The sequence below is a fragment of the Dermochelys coriacea genome, chromosome 11, assembly GCF_009764565.3.
Source record: "Dermochelys coriacea isolate rDerCor1 chromosome 11, rDerCor1.pri.v4, whole genome shotgun sequence".
Classification (NCBI taxonomy): Eukaryota; Metazoa; Chordata; order Testudines; family Dermochelyidae; genus Dermochelys; species Dermochelys coriacea.
The window spans coordinates 37,549,810-37,574,021 of NC_050078.2; the positions used below are offsets into that span (position 1 = coordinate 37,549,810).

At 39.1% G+C, this 24,212-nt stretch overlaps 1 protein-coding gene and 1 long non-coding RNA gene across 8 annotated transcripts in view; one reads left to right on the forward strand and one right to left on the reverse strand.

The window, feature by feature from the left end:
• The window catches only part of LOC122458105, a 169,871-nt gene extending 152,597 nt beyond the window's left edge, over window positions 1-17,274 (forward strand). The window contains exon 8 of the long non-coding RNA XR_006277976.1: window positions 17,201-17,274. This is a non-coding gene — a long non-coding RNA (uncharacterized LOC122458105). The remainder of the gene's footprint in view (window positions 1-17,200) is intronic.
• The window catches only part of LOC119863439 (sodium channel protein type 2 subunit alpha-like), a 234,482-nt gene that overhangs the window by 126,408 nt on the left and 83,862 nt on the right, over window positions 1-24,212 (reverse strand). For 5 of the 7 annotated variants that reach the window (XM_043505227.1, XM_038421924.2, XM_043505224.1 and 2 more), the window contains 8 exons: window positions 23,220-23,456; window positions 22,274-22,337; window positions 18,155-18,296; window positions 17,123-17,329; window positions 13,987-14,277; window positions 10,191-10,559; window positions 7,364-7,496; window positions 5,998-6,236 (listed from right to left, as the gene is read on the reverse strand). In XM_043505227.1, the coding sequence (XP_043361162.1) occupies window positions 5,998-6,236; window positions 7,364-7,496; window positions 10,191-10,559; window positions 13,987-14,277; window positions 17,123-17,329; window positions 18,155-18,296; window positions 22,274-22,337; window positions 23,220-23,456 (1,682 nt within the window). The remainder of the gene's footprint in view (window positions 1-5,997; window positions 6,237-7,363; window positions 7,497-10,190; window positions 10,560-13,986; window positions 14,278-17,122; window positions 17,330-18,154; window positions 18,297-22,273; window positions 22,338-23,219; window positions 23,457-24,212) is intronic. The other 2 variants (XM_038421927.2, XM_038421930.2) reach the window with 2 other exon arrangements.

The following is a 24,212-nucleotide window of genomic DNA, read 5'->3' on the forward strand; positions in this document are numbered from 1 at the left end:
AATAAGAGAATCCTTCAGAAGGTATCTGTTATAGTTTGTTCTCCTTCTTAGAGACGAGTTGACAAGAGACAGGATTGGACCATACAGGTTTGGCCAGGTGTAACAACCCATCCAGGATGGTGAGTGATATCCTATGCTTGGCAATAGCACTGAGTATATCAGATACTGGGTGGGAAGTCTCTTCCACAGGGAGACTCAAAGTGGACACCATATGATCCACCACATCATGAAAGTGCACCACATTCTTGAAAGGAGAGGAGGCAGGAGCCACCCCCCACAAGTTCATCCAGCGATAGGTCAGGCTCAAAGTTTGTCTGTTTCTAAATGTTCCTGTCCAAAGACAGGAACTCTCTCTTTGTCAGTCTCCTGAGACAGAGTACACTGTCTGTACTGTCAACTGATCCAGGTGAGTCGAGTCAGAGGATCTTTAAGTTTTCAGATTCTTTGTAGATAAAATGTCACCTTTCCATCCAAGTGGATAAATGAAGAGGTCCCGAGGAGGCTCCCAATAAGGCAACAGGTCCTGAATTTCTAGTCTCTCCAACAACTGGAGGTTGGGAACATGCCAACAGGGCGTACACCAAAGGGTGGTCCAAACTTCACTACAGGTCTCTGCATTCTTCCTCTCTCCTTCTTCTGGAAGGTTCCATGTCAGGATGTGAGAAAATACATACTGGGAAGAGTAACAGATCAGGAGGGAGGGATCCAGCTTTTTGGGGAGACCCTGTAGGAGTCCTAAGAGGAGGGATTGGGAATTGTTCTGGGGAAGAATCAGCAACTGGTTTGTTCTTCCTAACAGGAAATGAAGACGATGACCCTAGAACCCAGGAAACATCTCCTCTTAGGCACTGTGTGCTTTATGTCTGAATGTGAGGCATGCACTGGAGCCAAAAGGTGAACTTGGACTGCCACAGTGACAGAACTTTCTGGAACCGAGGAAGTAGCTGGAAACAAAACAGAATCGGGTCAAGAAACAACAGTGGAACTAAAGAATTGGACATCATCTGATCTGTGGGCTCATCGCCTTAGTTACTGAAGCTGAAGGTGGAATAGATCTCTGCATCAGAATCATGGTTGCCCTATCAGAATCAAATGGATCCGATAGCTCTTATGAGCAGGAAGTGACTAACATTGCTAACATTGGTGGTTTTGCTTCTATCCTTTTTCCTTGGTGCCGCAGGATCTGAGACTGAAGGTACTGATGGCCCTAGTTCAGAAGCACTGCTTACATCCATCCTCCAGGATCCAGAAATGACCCTGGTCCTACAGCCCCAGGGATTATGTCAGGATCAGATTGCTCTGAGGCATGAGGTACTATACTGGAGAGGGTGGCTGAACTGGTCCTTGACTTTTCTTCTGGGCATGGGATCCAACCATGCTACCCTTGGTTTGAACATGTATTGGCTCAGAAGGATTGACTGAGGAAGCACAGGAACTGAGTCTGGGCCCAATAGGTGCTGTGGCTTCTTGGAACCCTTCAGCTGACCAGAACCAATGGAGGACCCCAGAGCCAAGCCTGACTCTTTGGATGTTGGAGCCAAAGTCTGAATAGGTCCAGAGGGCCCAAACTTGAGGGCTTCCTTAAGCAGAAAGAGATGCAGACAAGTCTGTGTCCTTATGGTCTCTGGGGGATGAAAGTCTGGCAGACTGAATATCCAGAAGGTGAGTGGCCTTCTCCCAGATACTTCAGGCACTGCATGTAGTCATTGGATATCAAGAACACAGCCCGGCAGGAAGTGCACATCTTAAACCTTGGCTTTTTTTCATTTTCACCATACCCTGAAATCGGAGAGACATCCTAACTATTTATTGACTTAGTATAAACCAGTGGTTCTCAACCTATTTATCATTGTGGGCCACACATGCGGCCCACAATATGTTACCTGGGCCGCAGATTGAGAACCACAGCATGCTCCTGCATGAACCCTTTTCCCCCCTATCCCCCCTATGCCCAATGCCTCCTGCCCAAAGACCCCTCCACACAGTGGGGCCAGGAGTGGAGCCCTGGGTGGTGGGGTCAAGCGACAGGGACCCTGGACCCTACTGTGCAGGGCCGGGCAGAAGCCCCGACCCTGGACCTGGCCACGTGGGAGTGAGTGGCAAGGCAGCTGAGTGGCAGCCTAGACCCTGATCTTGCACAGCTGGCCAGCAGTCCCAACCCCAGAGCCAGCCGGTGACCCCAACCCCACAGGCTAAGAGCCCAAACCCCTGCATTGGGCAGCCAGGAACCCAGACCCTGCACTGGGCGGCCTTTAGCAGACAGCTGGGCCGCATGCGGCCCAATGGGTTGAGAACCGCTGCTATAAGCGGTCTCCAACTATTTTGGTAGAAACAAGACTCTGGCTTCAAAGACAAGAGGGGTTTGCATTTGTCCTGACAGGTGGTTGGAAAAAACGGAGGTGGGGAGGACGCTCCACCCACTACCTGGCCTTGCCCTCCGTTTGTCAGGATGTTCAGGGGAGGGGTGGGGGTGCGAGAACACTCTAGCTAAGACTGCTAGAAGAGGGTTCTACTGCAAGGCCCCACAAGGTGATGCAGTACCCATAATCTGTAGAGCCCTTGAGAAAGAACTGTGGTTCTTTAGATGTGTTGTCTACACAGATTCCACTCATGAGCTGCATGTGTCCCATGAGCACAAGATTGGATTCTTTCTGACCAGCAGTGTTTGCTGGAGCCACACCTATGCCTTCCTACCCACCTCCCCCGACCCCCACCCCAGGTCCTTCATCATCCAGAATTTCAGAGGAGTAGGACTCTGTAGTAGCAGAGAAGGAGGGCAAGTTAGAATCTTTGTGGCCAATACATTTCGAAGAACCAGTTACTATCAGTAAGTAACCATTCAATCTTCTTTGAGGGATTGTCCATGTGGATTCCACTCTCGGTAACTAACAAACAGTTGTCTATTTTCTGGGAAGTGGCTATTTCATCCCATATGACACCCAATCTGAAAACATGTACAAGGTAATAGTGAGTGGTAAATGGTAGACTGATTTCCACACAGGTGCTCTACATATTTCAGGTATGGAAACATTCCCCAAAAAGGCATGCAGACTCTACCATAGGTGGAATGAGCTCTAATATGACTGAATGAATCCCATATGACTAGCTAACAAGTTATTATGCTGCTGGAGACCCACTTGGATGATCTCTGTGGTTTAAATCAGTAGATGTACCCAGCAGACATCATATGGACATGTCCTCCTGCCTGAGTCTGAGGAGGACTGCATCAATTTCTCCCACAGCAAGACTTCTCGCCTCCCTGGCTCTCTGGGTGTACTTGCAGAAAGAATGACACGTGGAAAGAACAACACATCAGGCATCGAGAGTATCCATTCTTGATAGGTACTGCAGCATCACACATGGACGGGTTATAAATCCTGGTGACCTTGCTTCTGCTATGATTTTAAGTATCCTTGTCTAGTGGGGGTGGGGATGGGATAAGGGGATCCTAAGCTAAATAAAATATAAGCTAGGTATAAAATATTTATATGCAATTAAACGAAACAACTGCTAACTATACTAAATCCTACACTACCGAGGATTGCCTTGAAGCCATGGGTAGTCGGAAGGTATTGAGCCCACTCCACCCTTTATATCTGCAGAAGGGGGGAATGTAAGGGCACCTCGGACATAGTGTCCATTGGGGTTGCACCTATTAGTCAAAAATAATCTGATCTTAGGCACCTGAGGTGCATGTACATGACAAATGGATTCTGTGTGGACAATCACTCGGAGAAGAAGATATTCTTAAAAATAAAAAGTCAATGAAATCCATTACTGGAACATAAGAAAGGAGACCAACTACAGGAAGGAACCAACTAAAATTTTGAAGGAAGTCTAACCTGTCAGCTTACCATTTCCAGAGGAGTACAGAAACAAGCAACAAACTGCTCGTAGTTATGGGTTCTAATTTTAAGAAGTGCTGAATCTGCAACTCCACTTCAAATAAGTTGTGGGTGATCAGCATTTCAGAACATAAAGCCCTATCTTTTGAAATATAGTGGAAGTAATTGCAATAGGCTCAGCCAAAAGAAAGTCAAAGAATATATGGCACATACAAGTGCAATACAAGATATTAAATATTCATTGTTTTAGCACCAAGGGATGAAAAAACCTTTAAAAAAAGGAATAGGCAGAAGAAAGCTAGAGCATTTATGTACTATAGGATTCCCCCCCCCCAATAAGAAGCATACAACTCAAAAAGCAAACCTGCAATGGCTGAGGTGAGGTTTTTCATAGGAGTGGTGGGTGAGATTCTGTGGCCTGCGCTGTGCAGGAGGTCGGACTAGATGATCAGAATGGTCCCTTCTGACCTTAGTATCTATGAATCTACGAGTTTTAGCTAAGTGAGCGGGTAAACATGGAACCCTGACGGTATGAAGGAATACCTGTTTTTGCACATCTCACAATTAGATCATTCATACTTAGCAATTACTTTTAGTGGGTCTATTCAATGAATAACTGATATCTGGGATTCATTTTTCCTGGATTTGGGACAGACACAATCACAGAAAACCTGTGACAACTGTTCGCCTACAGTATTTTCCTTCTCCTCAAATGTAATCCTTATCTTGTATTTCAGGATCAATCTACCTCTGACAAACTTATTTTACTTCAAATGCAAGAGAGACAGCTGTACTTTGTCTGGTTTGGTTCAAGGGCTTGACATTCAGTTCATGCTCAGCAGCTCTAGACATAGTGAAAGTTTACAAAAACTATTTGAGATTCAAATAATCCAAATAAGAGTATCTGTATGTGCTCTAAATGGCAGTTTGCTGCCCCAATTTGCTTCTCACAGTGAGAAGAGTTAGAACACAAATAAAAATATTTCCTCTAAAAATCAAATATAGGTGGGTATTCTAGAAAACCAACAAAAACAACCAGAATAGCATATAGGACCAGAATTGCCCATGGGTTCTTCCTCTTCTAGAAGTCAAAGTCAAATAAATGCTTCAAGGTATATCAGGAAATGTTCTTAAAGGGACTATGTAAAATTGACACCTTTTTGTTTAATAGATCTGCCTCTTGTGGGTAATCAGTAAGATCTACTTATTTTAACAGGCAAAGCAAATTTTACTTCTTTTCACTCCTGTTAGTACTATGAGAGAATGAATTAAGGTTCTCTTCTGCCTCGTGCATCATGCATGGAATTGTTAACTAATTTCTGGTTGCAGAGCCTTTATTCATGTCAGAGCCAGAAATAACACAAACTGACTTTCAGATCCCTGGTTGAGTTTAGGGTGGGGCAGCCTGGCAGTTGCCTTCTGAGCGCCCCCTTGTGGCCTGACATTGTTCTGTGGCACCCACCTTTGTTTCCTTGTCAATGAGGTAACACTGAGTTCCTTTGGTAGCCCACAAAGAGAAGCCATACACTCTGCTTTACATCTGCGCTTTGCTCTTTAATGGAGCTTTCTGGTAAAGTACTTTAACAACAACAGTTTACAGACTCTTACCTCAGAACCCAGCCAAAACTTAAAAGTCCTAAAACAAAAAGTCTCTGGTTTCAGCAACAGTCCCTTCTGTAAGGCCTCAAACTTGCTCAGGGTCTCTCTCAAACCTCCCGGCCTGGAGAGTTTTGCAGTATTTTGCCTGCCTTTTCAGTCTCTTTCCGTGCTACCCCCTGCCTAGAACAGCTCTTTAGTCCCTTCTCTCACTCTCTGGAGCTCTCTGTTGCTCTTATATAATGGAATCACCTGATCCCTCTGAGGTGTGCCTGCTTAGTAACTAGAGTTGGCTGGCCCCAAGCTTCTAGCCCTTAAAGGGTACAAATTGTAAATTTTAAATGTTTTTGTAAATCCTACCAAACAGCTAATAGTTGTAACCTATGCAAACATGTGGAAATCATATAGTACACCTCAAAAATGCCTTTTTAGAGCCACTTTTCATTGTATAATCGTAATTTAAAATCTGTTTTGTAAGATAAAATAAATCAGATATGAATTCTACTTTAATTAAGAGGTTGTATTCACATATCACAATACATTTTGACAGACTTACCAGGTTTCCAACTGAAAGCACACTGTGGAACTGTTTAGTCATTGGATAATATTCCATGGCCATAAACATCGTGTTTAAAACAATGCAGATGGTAATAGCAAGATCAACAAATGGATCCATCACAATCAAACTAACAATATGTTTTACTTTTAACCAAGGAGCCCAACAGTCCCAGATCAAGAAAGTGTTGGCAAATTTATACCAGCATGGTGGGCATTTTTGCCTGGATTCTTCAAGTTCTAGAGGAAGAGAAATGTGTAAAAACAAAGTGAAGACAAATATCTACTGATTCTACTCTTTATTTTTATATCTCAATTTAAGGTTTAAAAGTGGGGAAAAGGCCAGTGAAAACTATGGGTTGAAATTTGCAAACTAAATTCAAATTTTTAAACCTTGCATACTTTGAGGCTTACCTTTTAGGGCGTGGCATGAGATGTGTGAATGAGGTATTGAGTCATTCTAATCAGTCAATGAAAATATTTGAATCAGGAAAACAATAGTACAAGTAGCAATACTAGCAGTTGGGGATGCTACAGTGCTCAAAACAAGAACATGGTAATGGGTTCAAGAGGTAGATTGGAGAAGCCTTGTTAGGTTTTGAGTATGGTATTAATGTTGCAGGTGTAGGCGGCGTAGGAATAGAAAAAATAGAAAAGGGACCTGGAGGAAATAGGCTTAAATTTATCTTAATTGAAAAAACTTCTCTTTTCTTTTGAGTTTCTCTTTTAAATTCAATAAGTAAATTAACAAAAATAGAAAAGATTCTTTCCGTCTTGGACCAAAATGTTTCAAAACCAGCCTCCATACTTCAATCCATTCAGAAATCTAAATTACCTACTTGCATGAAAAAAAAAACACCACCAACAAAAACCAACAGGAAAATAGAGCTGGATTAACCAACAAAAACCAACAGGAAAATAGGGCTGAGGTTTTGTAAACCTTTCAAACTATTTTGGGGAGTTGCAAACTAGTTTAATTTCACTAACATTTTCTTCCTATTAGTTTAATCCATGTTTTTTTACTTTCAAGGATATATTTAATTAGAACAAACAAACATTTTCCAGTTAACAGGAATCTTGTGCAAATTATTAGGAGCAGATACCATCCCATGCCAATAGGCTAACAGAAGTGAATGACCAATGTAAAGAAGATGCGCTTTAATCTATTTAGAATAATTTTTTCTTCCCCTCTATTCATCCTATCATTTTTACTGTATCCAATTTTCATTATGTTCATTTGTTTTTAATATGATATTTCTTCTCTGCCCCTCTTTTTCATCTCCTCAATGACAACCATAAACTTAACACCTTTCTAAGCAAAGTAAATTCACCCATCTGTGGTTTTGTTTGTGTTTTTTTAAACGCACCTTCCATTGTGTTTGTGAGTATGCTGGCTATACTCATTGCTCTGTGCCTTATAGTTGGATCTTCCAGCAAATCCACTGATATTTTATAAGAACTTGACCTCCTCTTCTTTATTTCTAATCCTGAAGTGGTGCTCTGCAAATTCAATATAGATTAATTACACTAAATTCAGAAATATTATAAGCAGACACCGAACATTTCTATAATGAATCTGAGCTCCAAGGAAATCATGCTACATGCACCTTTATATTTATGCAATGTATTATGTCAGACTTTTATTTGTAACAATCTACCGTATTCAAAAAGTATTGTTCAGTTATTTCCAAAGTGTATTTCTGGACACTACTACTATTGATAACTTGTACAGCACTTCACATTTTTAAAGTGCTACACAAACATTAACTAATTAATTCTGAAATCAGTATTATTAACCCCATCTTGCAGATGGGAAAATCGTAAAAGAAAGAGGTTAAGCAATGTGGCGAAGGTAACACAGCAAGTCAATGGCAGAGCTGGAATCAGAAGTCTGGAGGTTTCTGGCTCCCAGTTCCAGACTTAATGCACTAGATTAAACTGTCTCACTTTACCCTCCATTTCCAGACTGGATCAAAATGCAAGATATGCATGGAAACTAAAATCTCATGTAAGCTAACTTTATGTAATAATTATTTTCCTCTTAACTGAAATTTGTAAAAAGTTTTTTTGTCAGTCTATTATTGCACTCATGACTAGGGCTTCGTGTCTGTTACAGAGGTCGCACAAGTCCTGGATTCTGTGACTTTCCGCAAATTCCATGACTTCTGCAGCGACCGGTGTGGCTGACCCCAGGGCCGCCCAAGCAGCTGGCCCCAGGAACAGCCATACCTACTGCTGCTGGAGTGGCTCCACAGACAGCTGCACTGGTACTGCTGGCGTGGCCCCGGGGCAGCCAGAGCAGCTGCAGCTTGGTGGCCCCTGGCAGCTGGTGCCACCTGTCCCACACCAAAGAAGGACCTCCCTCTCACATCTAGAGCAGTGCCCCTCCCACCTAGCTAAGATTTAGTCAGGGGTATATAGTGCAAGTCATGGACAGGTCTCAGGCCATGGATTTTTGTTTATTCCATGTGACCTGTCCATGATTTTTATTAAAAATACCCATGACTAAATCGCAGCTTTAGTCATGACTGATTCTTCTTATGAGATATTTACTGTAAAGGGTATCTACTTTTTATCAACTCAAATTCAATTACCAATAAAAGTCTGACTGAACTGAGCCCAAGCATGCCAATTTATTTTCAAGTAAGTAAGGGTAGGGACGATGAATCTGGAAATTAACAGACTGAAGGTATACATGTACTTGCAGTCACACCCTGCATATACATATTAAGAGACACTGTGTGTGTGCAAGCATGTCTGAAAATTTCTACACTAAAATAAATAAATATTTCTAAGAAAATAAAATAACAACACATGGAGCGTATGATAAGGCTCACATTAAATTGATACAATTCTCTAATGGTCTGATTTTCTGAATAAGAGTTCCGGAAAAAAATATTCCATTCCAAGGCTTAGTGCACTAGATTAAACTGTCTCACTTTACCCTCTATTTCCAGACTGGATCAAAATGCAAGATACGCATGGAAACTAAAATCTCATGTAGGCTAACTTTATGTAATAATTATTTTCCTCTCAACTGAAATTTGTAAAAGTTGTAAAAAGACATTCACAAAATGTCTGTGGATACAACAAGGAGCAGTTTATTGTTCAGTATTGTTTGAAATGATAGCTGACAGGCTGGACAGATTTTCCCAACTTTACCGGTTATAACATGCCGCATATGCGCTTTCAAAAGATATGCACAGATTCTAGCATTTGGGGTGGGGCTGTTGCAGGTTGGATTTCATAGTTACGATCTTCTAACTAATTATGATCCTGTCCCTCCACCTCACACATGCACAGTCCACACACCTCCTTCCCTACTATGGACTCTGATGGCCTAAAAGCTCTCTTCCCTGGTTTCAGGATCCTGTCAGAGGGTCCTGGTGCTATGGGATTCTGCTGGACCTTGGTGCTGTTGCTACCTGTAAAGATTTCCTTTGACTAGAGAAAACCCAGGATAAGGTTCTCCAGAACACGCTGCATACTAGATCCCTTTGTTCATCCTTCCGTCCCTACTAAAATCTGGCATGCTTCTAGGCAGTGTAACCTTAGTGCGAGAAATTTAATCAGAGCATTTTTGAGATCAAGAAAAGAGGCTCACTAGAACTTCTGGATCTCTCAATAGGATCCTAAAAGCTTGTGGGGTGGGCTCTATGTGTATGAGCACACACATTCGTACACAGACATGGGGAGAGAGAGGAAAGTCAGGGGCTAGTAAGAAGTTTGTCAGAAAACAGAGACAGAGGGAGTTTGAGAGTGAAGGAAATAATTGGATGTAATGAGAAAAAAGGAAGGAAGGGATACACTAAATGTTTAGGAAGCCAAATGTCTGAATTTTGGATCCTGAAACAGAACTAAAAGTAGCACATTATTTATGCTACTCAGTATTCAGTTTTGTACACCTCCTTACTGCAGATGTAGAAACTAAATGTTCATATTTTGCACATTCAGTAAATTTGGTATTTCAGCCTATTAGTTCAGAGTGTGTTTGCAAGTACAGGTAGTAAGTTCCACATGAATATATAAAATCATTTTAGACCTATTTTATTATACTAAAAGTTATTGCAGGATGCAGTAACATTCACAGTTTGGCCAACCAGGGATCATTCCCAAAGTATTCCATTCTGTAGAAACACAGGCTGATGCAGTAACAAAAGGCCATCATGCCTGTACTATTTAAAACTTCCTTACATTGTCATCAGTAGTTGGTTTATCTATTATCACCTCTGGCAGAAGCTGTCCAGTAGGTGACAAGAGTGATGTTTGTACACCAACCAAGGAAACCACACCATTGCAGTCCACAGTACTGTGCATCTTCCCGTTCACTGGAAGCCTCCTTGATGACCTGCTGCCTTGACTAATGTTACTATTGTGCCGTTCATGTCTGAGTGGCACAAAAAGAGAACCTCTTCTGCTATCATTTTCTTCAAAAGTGCTGTGTTCATCATCAGCAAAGTCATTTTCTGATCCTACATCCTTTGCTCGACCTCTGAAGCTGAAAAGACTCGTTCTGCTGTTGCGTCTTGGGGAAAACAGGGAGTCACGAATGCTCAGCAAAGACTATAGGAAAACATAATTAAACTTATTTGAAAAATTGTAAATATATAAAAACACATGTCAAGGTAAAATCAGTTAACATGCCCTAAAAAGTCTTCTCAAACCAGATTTAAAAAACACACACATACATTTCTGAGGTTGAAATAAAACAGAGAAAGAGTACAGACATGACCACCAGAGATCACTGTTCATCGGAGTTGCTAAATTTAAACCAAAAAGTAATTTTTTGAAAAAATCTGCATTAGGCTATGTTACCTTTCACACTATTCTGAATATTTGGTAAACCAAGATTTCTGGAAATTCTAGAGACCTATTTGTATTATGCATCCAGGAAGTGAATGCATGGCTGGGCAGATGGTGTCACCAAGAGGGCTTCAGCTTCCTTGACCATGGGGTGTTCTGGAAAAAACAGCTGAGCGAAGATGGGGTCCACCTATTGAGGAAGGGGTAGAGTACCTCTGATACAAACTGGCTAACCTAGTGAGGGAGGGCTTTAAACTAGGTTCATCAGGGGATGGAGACAAAAGTCAACAGTTAAGTTCAAGACATGGAGTCCTGGGAGGGTCAGAATCTGGGGGGAACATGGACCATTATAGCAGGGACAAGGGAGAGACAAGAGGGAACATAAAGGGGGAATCAAATCAGTATCTTAGATATCTGTATATTAATGCAAGAAGTATGGGGAATAAACAGGAAGAACGAGAAATACTAATGAATAAACAGAACTATGACATAGCTGGCATCACAGAGACTTGGTGGGATAATACACATGGCTGGATTATTGGTATTGAAAGGTACAACTTGCTCATGAAGGGCAGGCAGGGAAAAAAGAGAAGAAGTATTGCTTTGTATATCAAAGATGTATACACTTGAACTGAGGTTGAGACGGAAATAGGAGACAGACTTGTTGAAAGGATAAGGTAAGGGTACTGGGTAAGGATAAAGGGGGTAAAAAACCAAGGGTGTTGTCATGGTAGGGGTCTACTGTAGACCGCCTAACCAGGAAGAAGAGGTGAATGAGGCTTTTTTAAACTACTAACAAAATCATCCAAAGCACAGAACTAGGTGGTGATAGGGAACTTCAACTACCCAAACATCTGTTGGAAAATAATACAGCAGGGCACAGATTATCCAACAAGTTGGAGACAATTTTTTATTTCAGAAGGTGGAGAAAGCTATTAGAGAAGAGGCTATTCTAAGATTTGATTTTGACAAATAGAGAGGAACTAGTTGAGAATTTAAAAGGGAAGGCAGCTTGGGTGAAAGTCATCATGAAATGGTAGAGTTCATGATTCTAAGGAATGATAGGAAGGAAAACTGCACAATAAAGATAATGGATTTCAAAAAGGCAGACTTTAGCAAACTCAGGGAGTTGGTAAGTAAGTTCTCATGGGAAGCAAGTCTAAGAGGAAAAAAAGTTTGAGAGAATTGGCAGTTTTTCGAAGTGACATTATTAAAGACACAAGAGCAAACTATCCCACTATGTAGCGAATATAGGAAGTATGGCAAGAGACCATCCTGGCTTAACCAGAAGATCTTCAAGGATCTGAAACTCAAAAAAGAAGTCGTACAAAAAGTGGAAACTAGGTCAAATTACAAAGGATGACTATAAATAACAATCATGTAGGGACAAAATTAGAAAGGCCAAGACACAAAATGAGATTAAACTGGCTAGAGACATGAAGGGTAACAGGAAAACATTCTACAAATACATTAGAAGCAAAAGGAAGACCAAAGACAGGGTAGGCCAATTACTTAATGAGAGGGGAAAGACTAACAGAAAATGTGGAAATGGCAGAAGTGATAAATGACTTTTTTGATAATGAAACAAATAAGGAGTCAATTTGCCAACACTGAAAAGATAATAAGGTGATAAGTAACCGTCATCATGGATTTGTCAAGAACAAATAGTGTCAAACCAACCTAATAGCTTTCTTTGACAGAGTAACAAGTCTTGTGGATGGCGGGGGGGGGGGGGGGTAGATGTGGTATATCTTGATTTTAGTAAGTCTTTTGATACAGTCTTGCAAGGCCTTCTCATAAACAAACTAGGGAAATACAGCATAAATGGAGCTACTATAAGGTGGATACATAACTGCTTGGAAAACCATTCCCAGAAAATAGTTATCAGTGGTTCACAGTCAAGCTGGAAGAGTATATCAGACATGGTCCCGCAGAAATTGGTCCTGAGTCTGGTTCTGTTCAATACCTTCATGAATGATTTAGATAATGGCATAGAGAATACACAAAGTTTGTGGATGACATCAAGCTGGGAGCGGTTGCAAGTTCTTGGAGGATAGGATTAAAGTTCAAAATGATCTGGACAAATGTGATAAATGGTCTGAAGTAAATAGGATGAAATTCAAAAGGATAAATGCACAATACTCCACTTAGGAAGAAACAACCAATTGCACACATACAAAATGGGAAATGAAAGGAGTACTGTGGAAAGGGATCTGAGGGTTATAGTGGATCACAAGCTAAATATGAGTCAACAGTGCAACACTGCTGCAAAAAACTGAACACCATTCTGGAAAATATTAGCAGGAGTGTTGTAAATAAAGACATGTGAAGTCATTCTTCCACTTTACTCCATGCTGATATGGCCTCAGCTGGAATTGTGTGTCCAGTTCTGGGTGCCACTTTTCAGGAAAGATGTAGACAAATTGGAGAAAGTTCAGAGAAGAGCAAGAAAAATAATAGAAAACATGACTTATGAAGAAAGATTGAAAAAAATTGGTTTGTTTAGTCTGGAGAAAAGAAAACTGAGTGAGAGACATGATAATTGTTTTCAAGTACATAAAAGGTTGTTAGCTGAAATAGCAGTTCATTCTGTGAAAGTGAAATGATGCATACAGCATTACAGTAAAGTGGTAACTGAATGATGAAAAAAAAGAGAAAAATCACCTTTCTAGGTATACTGCACTGAATTACTTCAATATGAAAAATGCATACATTTCCATCATTCCGTGAACCTTTACAGTATTATAAATTTGTGTATAATGAATATGGACTCATTAAAATAAAAACAAAAGAAGAATTGACAATGGTTATCGACTACTAGCATTAAATACTACTACATCATCCTAGACCACAAGGACCCTAGAGCAGCAAGAATGAACAATTCCTTTTAAGGTATATGAAAGCACAGGTTAGGAGGTTTTAGCTGTGAGTAAATGTAGATTTCAGTGGCAAGTAGTGCACATATTTATATTATCATAACATCAAGATATTGAACAGCTGTTTTATTGATATTATTTTGGGGAATGTTTTCAGGGTTTACTAAGTAACAAAAACTTTCCCTTAATTATCCCTCTCTTTTACAATCATGCAGTTTAGTCACAATGCTGTGCCTTGTATATTACTACAATCTCCATGTCAAACAGATCACTGTGCTAAAAAATTACAATTGCATTAGTTATAACAGTACCTGGTGGGAGGAAGCGAAACGCTTTTCATATGTCAGTCTATTCCCTTCCAAAGAGAAACGGAAACCTTTCCTTCTGATACTGCCTTCTGAATCGGATTTGGGAAGCTTTTCATCATCCAACTTGTCCTCTCCTCCAGAAAGCTCTCTCTGCCTTCTTTTCTTCCTTCTGTTTCTCCTTTCTTTAGCACTCTTTGAGCTCAACTTTGATGTTTGTGAAGAACTCTCTGAAAGCCCACAAATCCTATCTTCGCCACTGAAATCTCTTAACTCAGCAGCCGCTTCTGCTATTGCCTGGCATATAAAAAGGTTGACTACTTATTAAAACACAAAAATATCAAATATGCATTTAACTACCAAATCCTTTACTACTTACTATAAAAAGCATTGCTCTTTTAAAACAGTGCATCCTTGTTTTCCCAAATTTACTCCAAGTGGCTTTTATGTATATGGCCAAATCCTACTCAATTCTGCAAAAATGTCACTTGAAATAATTAGTAAATGCTAAGTAAGTGAGGAGAACAGGATGAAGCCCATAATGTATTAGGGAAGTGCTGGTCACAACTTTGTAACTAAGAGATTGAGTCCATATTTTACACTTAAAGCATGGACTCAATCTCTTTGCTCTGTATGATAAATACAGCATCTCCTCCCCACATCAGCATCTGCATACTGGATTTAAAGAGTATTTTCTGAGAACTGATTCATATTAATTCAAACTTGTGTCCTTTAAGAAATTTAGTATCTGTCTTAGTATTTTCTTTGTCCTGAATGATGTTAACAATGGGAAAAATGCAGAAATTCGAGCTCCCCATACAGTTAAAATTAATGGAAACCTTATGCATAGACTATATTTGAAGAAATCAGCTTGTAATTAAGCTACATTTGCAGCTTTGTATCTAGTTGTATACATCTAGATACATATAATTTTTATTATTATAAATAACACAGACACGTTCACGTAACTCTTAGGTGGACACTGAGATATCAAAGGAAACTCAACTAATCACCATCATTCCTCTACAGCTAATTTTGATTAAATCAATTTAATACAATGAGTCAGGAAGTAAAAGGAGGACTGTATACATGTCAAGAATTCTCACTGGTTGATTAAGTAGTCCCACTGTCTCTGTTCTTTCAAGTTTCTCAAAAAGAAAAAGAGTACTTGGGGCACCTTAGAGACTAAAATTTATTTGAGCATAAGCTTTCGTGGGCTACAGACCACTTCATCGTATGCATGCTGTGGAAAATACAGTAGGAAGATTTTATATACACAGAGAATATGAAACAATGGGTGTTACCATACATATTATAATGAGAGTGATAAGTTAAGGTGAGCTATTACCAGCAGGAGAGTGAGAAATAGAGACTGTCTGGTTTGGCCAATGCACGTGCCAGAGGGGCATTGCTGGCACATATCATATTGGTAGATATGCAGGTGAACAGGCCTCTGATAGGGCCTAATCACATCAGCCACACTATCAGAGGCTCGTTCACCTGCACATCTATCAATGTGATATATGCCATCATGTGCCAGCAATGCCCCTCTGCCATGTACATTGGCCAAACTGGACAGTCTCTACGTAAAAGAATAAATGGACACAAATCGGACGTCAAGAATGAGAACATTCAAAAACCAGTCGGAGAACGCTTCAATCTGTCTGGTCACTCGATTACAGACCTAAAAGTCACAATATTACAACAAAAAAACTTCAAAACCAGACTCCAACGAGAGATTGCTGAATTGGAATTAATTTGCAAACTAGACACCATTAAATTAGGCTTGAATAAAGACTGGGAGTGGATGTTTCATTACAGAAAGTAAAACTATTTCCCCATGTTTATTTCCCCCCATACTGTTCTCGCACGTTCTTGTCAACTGCTGGAAATGGCCCATCTTGATTATCACTACAAAAGGTTGGGGTTTTTTTTGTTTTTTTTCTCCCCTCTCCTGCTGGTAATAGTTCACCTTAACTGATCACTCTCATTATAGTGTGTATGGTAATACCCATTGTTTCATGTTCTCTGTGTATATAAAATCTTCCTACTGTGTTTTCCACAGCATGCGTCCGATGAAGTGGGCAGTAGCCCATGAAAGCTTATGCTCAAACAAATTTGTTAGTCTCTAAGGTACCACAAGTACTCCTGTTCTTTTTGCGGATAGAGACTAACACGGCTGCTACTCTGAAACCTGTCATTATTAAAATTTCTGTAGCTGCCTACTAGCTTGGGTCCCCAGGACACTGCTTTCTTAGCTCCACTATCCATTCAGGCAACACTGCTAGAGGAACTGAGGTAGGTTCATAGAGGGAGCTCTTAAAGCAGAGACTTTTGGACTCAGAGAATGGGCTCACCTTGCCCCCCCCACACACACACACACACTTCACACAGCACTGGTCTCACTAACACAGCCTACTAAACCAATAAGTCCATTTCAAATTAAGGGTCAGATTCACCAATACACTTCAAATGCAAAGCAACTGTAAAACCAATTTAACTGGTTGGTGCATTCTGGTTTCTTTGCACTGCTCTGGTATACTGGTGGATGTCCTTAAAAAGTTTTAAAAAATTATTTAGGTTTGATATTACATATATTTAATTCATTGGACATATAGGATGGTATAATACCTTTAAAGTTTCTTGTTTAGTATGTTAATCTATGACATTTTAGATTACTTTTTAAAAAGTACATTCCCGGACAAAAAACCACTTTAAAGTGGAATTAAGGCTGAGAGTAAATATTAGTAATTTAAAGGCAAAAAACATTACAGTGATGTTATAATTATCCCAAAATCAAGTATTATAAACTCAGGAAATCCAGAATTAAGGTTACTGTAAAAAGGAATCCAAAACACAGTAAGATAGGAAATGTACATTTAGGGCACCCAAACAACCCCAACTCATTTTTTGCTCATTTTGAATCTCCATTAACACTTAAAGTTTAGAAATTTCTTCAATGACAGACTCATTCTTAAGTGTATTTCACAAGTACTATCACAACAAATCTGACATCGGTTAAAAAAAGTGGAAGCTTTGTTGTTTTCCTAGTTTCCACTAAATTATATACTATGTTTCACTAATTTATGTATGCAACGTTACATTTTTAGGTAAAAGAACAATAATGTATGGATACAGATACCTGAGCTTCTTCTTGTTGCTTTTTCAGCTGTTCAAGCATCTGCTGAAATTCTGTCTCCTTCTGCTTTGCTTCTTCTAGGGTTGCTTGATTCTGTTCTTCATAGGCCATGGCAACAACAGCCAGGATCAAATTAATCAGATAGAAAGAACCCAGGAAAATCACCAGAACAAAAAATATCATGTATGTTTTGCCAGCAGCACGTAGAGTCTTGGGGGGAAATGATACAACTGATTGAGAATTAGGAAAATGATTATGTATCTATATCAAAGATGGTTGTTCATATTGAATATGACAATATTTGTTTTATAAACCAAAATGAAAATAAATGCAAAATTTGAGTGTGTGTATGAGAGAAAGGTGGTGTGATTTAGGAATCCTGTTTTACTTATGGGCGGGGATATGAGATTTTAATAATCATCTCAGAGAGAAGATTCAAAGTAAATAATTAAAAAGACATTTGTGCGTGGGATTTTTAGGCACTGAAAAGGTATTAGTTGTGTCTTCCCCTTTGACTGGCCAGAATATCTAAAAGTAGCGCCATCAGTAATATCAACTAAACAATAGATCCTAGCTTATTGTAAGAAGAATCACCATCATATAAAGCCATGAATTTATGGCTATCAAAAATAGGACTCAAGGTATTTAAGAGTGGATTACCACCTTTTGAAATTATAACTATTCACTGCTTAAGCACAGTATTGCAGTTCTGAAGATAACAAATAACAATGTTGTGTCAAATGAAACCTGATACAGTCATGAAAATGGGCTCTGAAAAGCTTGTGTGTAGTTTTATAGAAAGCATGACAAATCATGTAGCATATGTTTCACAATTCTGTATGATCCTGCAAGTTTGGGATAAAGGTACCCCCTTTGAAAATCCTATTAGTCTACAATGTTCCCAAATATCATTTTATGATTGGCTTCTTAATTTTTAATACACCATTATGTAATAAGAAATGTAAAGACCATTCTTTCTGTCATAATTCATTTTAGACCATTAACATATCAAAAGAGTTTTCACTACATTCTCACCAGTTGATAAAGGTTTTCCCAGTAATCCTGAGTCATCAGTCGAAACAGTGACAAGAATGCCCAGCTGAACGTGTCAAAACTCGTGTAGCCATAGTTGGGGTTTCTACCAGCTTTTATACATGTATATCCTTCTGGACATTGACTTAAAAAAAGAATTAATTTAAATTAGTTTGGATTTTTAATAATGGTAAAGAGTAAAAATTGTCTTTCAATTGAATAACTTTCACTAATGAATAGGAGACTCATTGTGGATTACTAAATTTTACAAGTTAACAAGAACTAAATGGGAAAGAGATTGAAGATATTGCATGACAAACTTTACCATACACCTCCCTCACACACACACACACACACACACACACACACACACACACACACTCCCTCCCTCTTCTTGATCTGTCCAGGGTCTGCTGCTTATCTGCTCAGCCTCTGGCTGCCACAAACTTTTCCTCTGCAGCACTACTCAGAGTCATCTGCCCCCAACTGCAACCACAGCAGCATCACCCAGCTGATGCACAGTTCTCCCAGAAGCTCTGTGTTATCTCTACAAGGACACTAAATATACAGCTTTATTGGGAGTAACTTTCCCCTTTAACCCAGGAGTTCCATAAAAAATTCTACTGCTTCCCCAAAGAGGACTACAAGGGGCCCAGTGTATGAGAGTGTATCTCATAAATGTAATGAAATTACAGTACTTATATTCCACTATAGATATATACTGCTGAAATTTGTCTGGAAGAGGAGCTGGACCATCAGATTTCTTGGCAATTTGTTGATCAATCAAGATGGAATTAGTGAATTTCAGAATTGGGAAAAAAATTGGTCTTACCTGTGGATTTTCTTTCTAGAACCCTGCAAGTCAGTTTTCACAGTTGGTGGTTCCCCATCTCACAGCCACCAGAGGCAGCTAAAATGTCTGCTATTACCCTGAAGGAAGAACTCTCTAGATTGTTAGCTTACCAACCTGAAAGATACTATGTAAAATTTTAAATGTGCCATTCAATTCAAATATTTTGCTGCAGAGCCTCTGCTCAAAATTTTAAGATTTTTTCAAGAAATACAGTCTTTCTTTCAAATTGTTTAACAAGGCAGGAATAACCAGAAAAAAATTTGGACAAGTGAGGGTCAGACAGGAAGACATGGAGGATCCTAGAAAGAAAATTCATAGATAACACAGAATTTTTACTTCTCTGTCCCCTCCATATCAGTCTTCCTCTTGGAATATGGGAAAGAGTAAACTATCCCTAAGGAGGAAGTAGGATTTAATTTAACCATACAGAAAATTGAAAACTGAAGATTATTGGGGTACCATGTTCTGCAACATCTTTCTACCAAACACTGCATCTGCAGGGAATCTAGAGTATAGGGGTATTAAACATATGGCCTGTGGTCCAAATCCAGCTCAAATGATGTAGTTACCTGGCCAGCATGACAATCAGAATGTGCAGAAACTCAGGTTTAAATTTAAACTATAAATAAGTTTCTACTTATCATGGCTACAGAAATAATCTTCCAACAGAAACAGAATGTAAACTGATGTAATGAAGTATGCCTGAATCTGCAGAGAGCCAGAAGCAATGAGACTGAGGGGGTTAACTCTACTGTTCCGTATTAACCGGATTGAACCATCAGCTGTATAGCCCAGTGATATAACTCTTGATATAACTCTTCCATTTTTGATTTTCCAACTGGATCTGGATGAAAATAGGTTAATCACAACCTGACTTGTGATGCTCTGAAAGGGATGCTGGTCCAGATGACAGAGTAGACTCTGCCTTTACTTTTCCTTTTACACACAGAAGCTTGAGGAATAGAATGAGAGCATCTGCCCAGACCATAACCAGATCTACCTTTCCTGAGTTTTTCAGCCTTCCTAGCAGTTTATACACACCATGTTTATAAAGAATCCTCCACTGGAGGAGGAAGAGTGCTCCATGGGGAAATCCTGGCTCTACTGAAGTCAATATGGAGTTTTGCTATTGACTTCAGTGGAGCCAGGATTTCAACTCATGTCTCCTTCTTCGATCCCTGAAGTATCTCCCTTACATGGACTCTGGAATCCTTGCTAACAACCAGCGTCTCTGGACCCAAATCAGAGAATTGCTGCTGAATAATACAGATGAATTTGCAAAGAAAGGTTAGTACAGCTCTGGATCAAGATCTGTTATGTACTGATTTACTGTAGTGTCAGGCTGGAAGTGACCAGAACAATCCAAAAATGCAGAAGTTTTGTAAGGGCTCTTCCCTATTCGCTCAAATACCTGTTCCGAAAGGCATGTAGTGATGGCTGCTAGGCTCTATGTTACACTGAGCCGTGAAGGGGACCTGATAAGAAATGTACACTTTTATTTGAATGGAGGGATGACATGATCTCTATGAATACTTATAAAAGTCTGATAAACTAGTGCTGTGCACTGAAAAATGTTTCCTGTTGTAACAGAAGCTAAGTTATCCCTGATGACTTCTTAATGATATTATCTTCAGCAGACCTCCAGGAGGTATACCTTCACTTTCTGAAGTCTTATGGGAGTAATGCTGTAGTAATGGATGTCAGAATTTCCATCTGGAGTATTAATTCCTTTGTGGATTTACTGAGAGACCAGAAATCTAGAAAAACAATCATTTCTATTTGTATTACAAAAATATCTTGTGCACTTTCCAAAGTATCTGTCTCTTTAGGGTATTTCTCTACTGTGTTAGGGAAAAACTATTGCATCTTTCATCTTCAGAGGTTACAAAGTATTTTTGTTGTTGATAGCGTTGGTTTATTTTAACTTTGGGGAAAGGATAAACTTGTCCCTGGGACAGTGAATCAGTTCTACAGAATGTCCTCCTCTGACAATCTCAAGTACCCATTTTTTTGAATTGGTTGATTCCCATTGAGGGCTTTATAAATTACTTGGAAAAACAAAACTGGAATTTACTCCCCACTTCCATGCTGCTAATTCTGGCCCGGTCTGATCAGTGGAAACTTCCTTATAGCCCACTGAACCATAAATTCATAGCAATGTAGGACAGGAAGGGACGTCGAGAAGTCACCTAGTCCAGTCCCCTGCCCTGAGGCAGGACCAAGTGTTATCTAGAATTCTAGACCATCCCTGACACGTGTTTGTTCAACTTGTTCTTAAAAACCTCCAGTGATGGATATTCCATGACCTAGGTAAGTTGTTTCAGTGCTTAATCATCCTTACAGTTAGGAATTTTCTCCTAATGTCTAACCTAAATTTCCCTTGGTGCAATTTAAGTCCATTACTTCTTGTCCTGTCCTCAGTGGATAAGCAGAATAACTGATTGCTCTCCCCTTTATAACAACCTTTTACGTACTTGAAGACTGCTAGCCATTTCAGTGCAGATCTTACCAATGCGCTAGCTGAGTTTCCTTGGAGACTGCTCAAATGCCTCAGCATAGGCCTTGCCAGCAGGGATCGTAATCTTTGTTCTGGCAGCTGCCTATTATATGTAAGGATGAGCAATGGGGAAACATTTCTTACCCTTTTGGTTCCCTGTGTTGTCTGTCTGCTATTTCTGAGGGGGAGCAGAGGGGCTGTCCTTCAAACCCTCCTCAGAATGCCAAAAGGAAATATTTTTTTTGTTTTGACAGTTTTGAGGAGAAAAACCTTGAAGTCAGTGAATAAACTGGGAGACATTTATTTACAAATCTTTAAAAAATCCTGTGAAAGATCTGCTACAAAAGGAGGCCCAGAGGCTGCCATGTGTGCAGTTTGGAAGCTGAGAATTCTACAGAGCTCTTCTTAAGCCCAGGCTGAGAACAAAGATCTGATCTCCCTCTAGCTGCTGTGGAGATGGGGAATGTCAACTATGAAGACTGTCTAACAAGGAAGAGATGGAGACAAATATTTTAAGTCATTCATAGTACAACTGCTATCAGCTGAAACTGAAATTTCAAGTCCAATACAGGTCTCTAGAAAGCAAACTGATATTACAAAATATTTTTATTTTTAAATTTTTTACCTACTTAGTTCAGATGTTTTCTAATATGAAAGAATATAGGTTGATTGACAGTGCAGTTAGCCAGCTAAATGAATTATTTAGGCTGTGTTGCCAAAAGGTTACATCTTTTTTATACAAAGCCATAGTATAACATACAACATTTCTTACCCTGCATCGGAGCTATTACCACAAAGCAGGGCATCTTTTTGTCCATCTAAACTATAAAAATGATCTATTAAGAAAAAAGAATTTTAAAATGTTATAATATTGAACTAAAGGAATGCTGCATTTAGTTACAGTGCTGTACGATAAACATCAGTAGCTGTAAAACCCATTTTGCTAAGAAGAAAATTGACTCACGAAATTTAGTTATTTAAACATAAGAGATTAGGCTTACTTTCAAGATAAGAATTTAAATTAGTGCACTTCAAGAAAATAAGGAACATTTCTACAACTGTAAATATAGCTTATTGTTAATATTCTAGTTAATATTAATTTCTCATTCATTTCAAACTACCAAAAGGCATGCATGATAGAAAGGTGCACAAATATACTCGCATATAAAACATACTTGTGTGTTGACTGATTCTAGTACACTATGTTTCATAAAATCTTCATACAACATGTATAGTCAATCTTTGCTCAGAAGTTAGACAACACAAAGGCCTTTTCCTTAAAGGAAAGGTCTCTGCAAATGAATACTATAGTCACTAGCAGTGCAAGAGAGCTATTTATATCAAAGTACAGTTATAATTCAAGTTACCACACATTGTAAAAAATATAAAAGTTTTATTTAGAAAGAATTCTGAGTTTAATGACAGATTTTCAGGGAATCTGATCTTTATTTCTAGGCATACTGGTACATCTGTTCCTACTGGTTAAACATACTTGAAATCACAATCCTTCTTGGGCTTGTCTTCACTACTGGCGAGATCAGTGCTGCTGTAATCAGTGCAGTGGGTGTCGATTTAGCAGGTCTAGTGAAGACCCGCTAAATCAATGACAGAGCATTTTCTGGTCAACTCCAGTACTCCAGCTCCCTGAGAAGAGTAAGGTAAGTCGACGGGAGACTTCAACCATAAACATTTTAACAACTTATAGCAGTATTTCTTACCTTTCTTCTCAATGTACGCCTTCCAGTCAAACAATGTGTCATTAATGAAGAATGGAGCAAATCGAGTTTCAGAAGAAGATACATTTAAGGGCCACAGCAAACATTTATTCCTCAAATTGCCCATGAACAGCTGCAGCCCTATTAGTGCAAATACACTCAGACAAAACACAGTCAGGATCATTACATCCGAGAGCTTCTTCACAGACTGAATGAGGGCTCCCACGATAGTCTTCAAGCCTGTAAACAGAAAGGGATTTTTACTGTGATCTTAAAAATTTATTTTAGACATAAATTAATATGAATTGTTCTAACACTATTGAAGATTTCATGCATCGTTCTACATAAATGGTTGCAATGTTTTTAAAATTAAAATTTTACACAATAAATCTCATAATTGGTGAAAAAAAATGATTAGCTGAACACTGGTTAATCTGAAAGTATGAATGGAAATTAGTGGCACATATTCCAAAGCACTTATTTTCACAGAAAAACAAGTGACTATTATTTGTACTTTACATGAATTCCATGTAAAGAAAAATATTTCTAATTTAAATTTTTTTGCTGATGCCTCTTGCTCCAACATTTGCTTTTTCAATGACACAATACATTCAGTGTTTTTTCAATGACACAATACATTGGTATAGCAAAAGTAAAGATCTTGTTGTGTTGTAAATTTTAGCTATTGTATTATAGTGTACCCTATCAAACGGAGATGGTATGGTAAAGAAAGGCATTTTAAGATAATAAATACCTCATGCAATGCTCATGCTATTCTTTATTATCTTTTTCCTTTCTCTTTATTAGTGATTCAACTTTAAAAAAAAATTGATTGAAATTTTCAATCACATGTATCCCTACAATAAATGCTAAATTTCACAGTAGTAAGAAAAAGTAAAAAGTAATTAATTTGGATTCTAATGGAGGAGAGAGATTTGACATCCTAAGATTCGAATTACACAGGCTGCATATTGCAATTTTCTCATGCATGAATTT